The sequence below is a fragment of the Ursus maritimus genome, unplaced genomic scaffold (genome assembly GCF_017311325.1).
Source record: "Ursus maritimus isolate PB19 unplaced genomic scaffold, ASM1731132v1 scaffold_19, whole genome shotgun sequence".
Lineage (NCBI taxonomy): Eukaryota > Metazoa > Chordata > Mammalia > Carnivora > Ursidae > Ursus > Ursus maritimus.
This window is the reverse complement of record NW_024424341.1, coordinates 54,815,146-54,816,452: the sequence shown is the minus strand read 5'-3', so window position 1 is coordinate 54,816,452 and position 1,307 is coordinate 54,815,146. Positions and strand designations below refer to the sequence as shown.

The 1,307-nt window shown below is 54.9% G+C and overlaps 1 protein-coding gene across 1 annotated transcript in view; it reads left to right on the top strand.

Annotated features, from left to right (window-relative positions):
• The window catches only part of LOC121103548 (RNA-binding protein Nova-2-like), an 8,138-nt gene that overhangs the window by 5,231 nt on the left and 1,600 nt on the right, over nucleotides 1–1,307 (top strand). Inside the window, exons 2-3 of the mRNA XM_040634425.1 lie at nucleotides 3–284; nucleotides 999–1,096. Of these exons, the coding sequence (XP_040490359.1) occupies nucleotides 3–284; nucleotides 999–1,096 (380 nt within the window). The remainder of the gene's footprint in view (nucleotides 1–2; nucleotides 285–998; nucleotides 1,097–1,307) is intronic.

Genomic DNA, 1,307 nt, shown 5'->3' with positions numbered 1-1,307 from the left:
AGGGAGAGAAGTTGGCAGCTGAGAGTGCCAAGGAGCTGGTGGAGATTGCGGTGCCTGAGAACCTGGTGGGGGCCATCCTGGGCAAAGGGGGCAAGACGTTGGTGGAGTACCAGGAGCTGACAGGCGCGCGCATCCAGATCTCCAAGAAGGGGGAGTTCCTGCCTGGCACGCGGAACCGGCGGGTCACCATCACGGGCAGCCCTGCGGCCACGCAAGCCGCTCAATACCTCATCAGCCAGCGGGTCACCTACGAGCAGGGAGTGAGGGCCTCAAACCCTCAGAAAGTGGGATGAGGCCTGTGGTGTGTGCTCCCACCCTCCTCCCGGCCCCTTCTCCTCCTCTTCCTTCTCCTCCCCTCCCCCCCACCCCAACTCCTGACCTCAGCTCGGGTGTAGTCCTGCTCCCTGTGGGATGGGGCTGGGGTAGGCCTGACTGCACCCCCCCCCCTTTCTGGTAGTCATAGGCAGGATTGAGCGATGGCTGGGGATGGGGCCCAGAAGCTCCCTCCCCAGCTCTGAACTGACCCCTTCTTCCTTCCTCCCTACGCTTGACTGGGCCGGCCCCTCCTCCCAGGGCCCGGGTCTGTGTGATATCTGTATATATTGCATTTTGTTGATTTTAATAGAAAACAAAGCGTTATTTTCTCTTTCTTTCCCTCCTTTTTTTTTCTTTTTCCTTTTTTCTTTTCTTCTCTTTTTTTCCCTTTTTTTTCATTTTTCTTTTCTTTTTTACTTTCTTTTTTTTTTGGTAAGGATTTTCCCCCCTTTGTAAGTTTTTGTTTCCATATGGGAGGAGGGGAGGGAGCCTCTGGGCCACCTAGAATGAGGGGCCTCCCCCAAACAACACCCCACTTCTGCTGTCAGTTCCAGATCTGAGAGAAGGGATGGGAGTAGAGGTAGCAGAGGGGTCTGAGTTGAAATGGGGTATTTGGAGCAGGGACCCCAGAGTTCCCAGATTTTCTCAGCGACTCTACCCGCCCTTGGAGTTGCCCCTCCTAGGTGGGACTGTTCACTGTTTTGTTGTCAGGTCGTATAGGGGGAGGGGGTGCAGTGCTGCTGGGAATGAGGCCAGCTCTGGGATTGGTCCAGTCCTACGCGCAAGACTCTTGTGAGAGGCTTCGACAACTTCCCGTGGCATCTTCTATGGTTTTACCTAGAGTAATGGGAGTGAAGGTCCCTGTCGGGATGTCACTGAGTTAAGTACTTTCTGGGGTGCCGCTGACACTCCTTATGATGTCACGGGAAGTAGCTCCCCAGAGGTCACTTCCTGTGATGACAGGACAGATAGGCACTTCCTACGATGTCTCA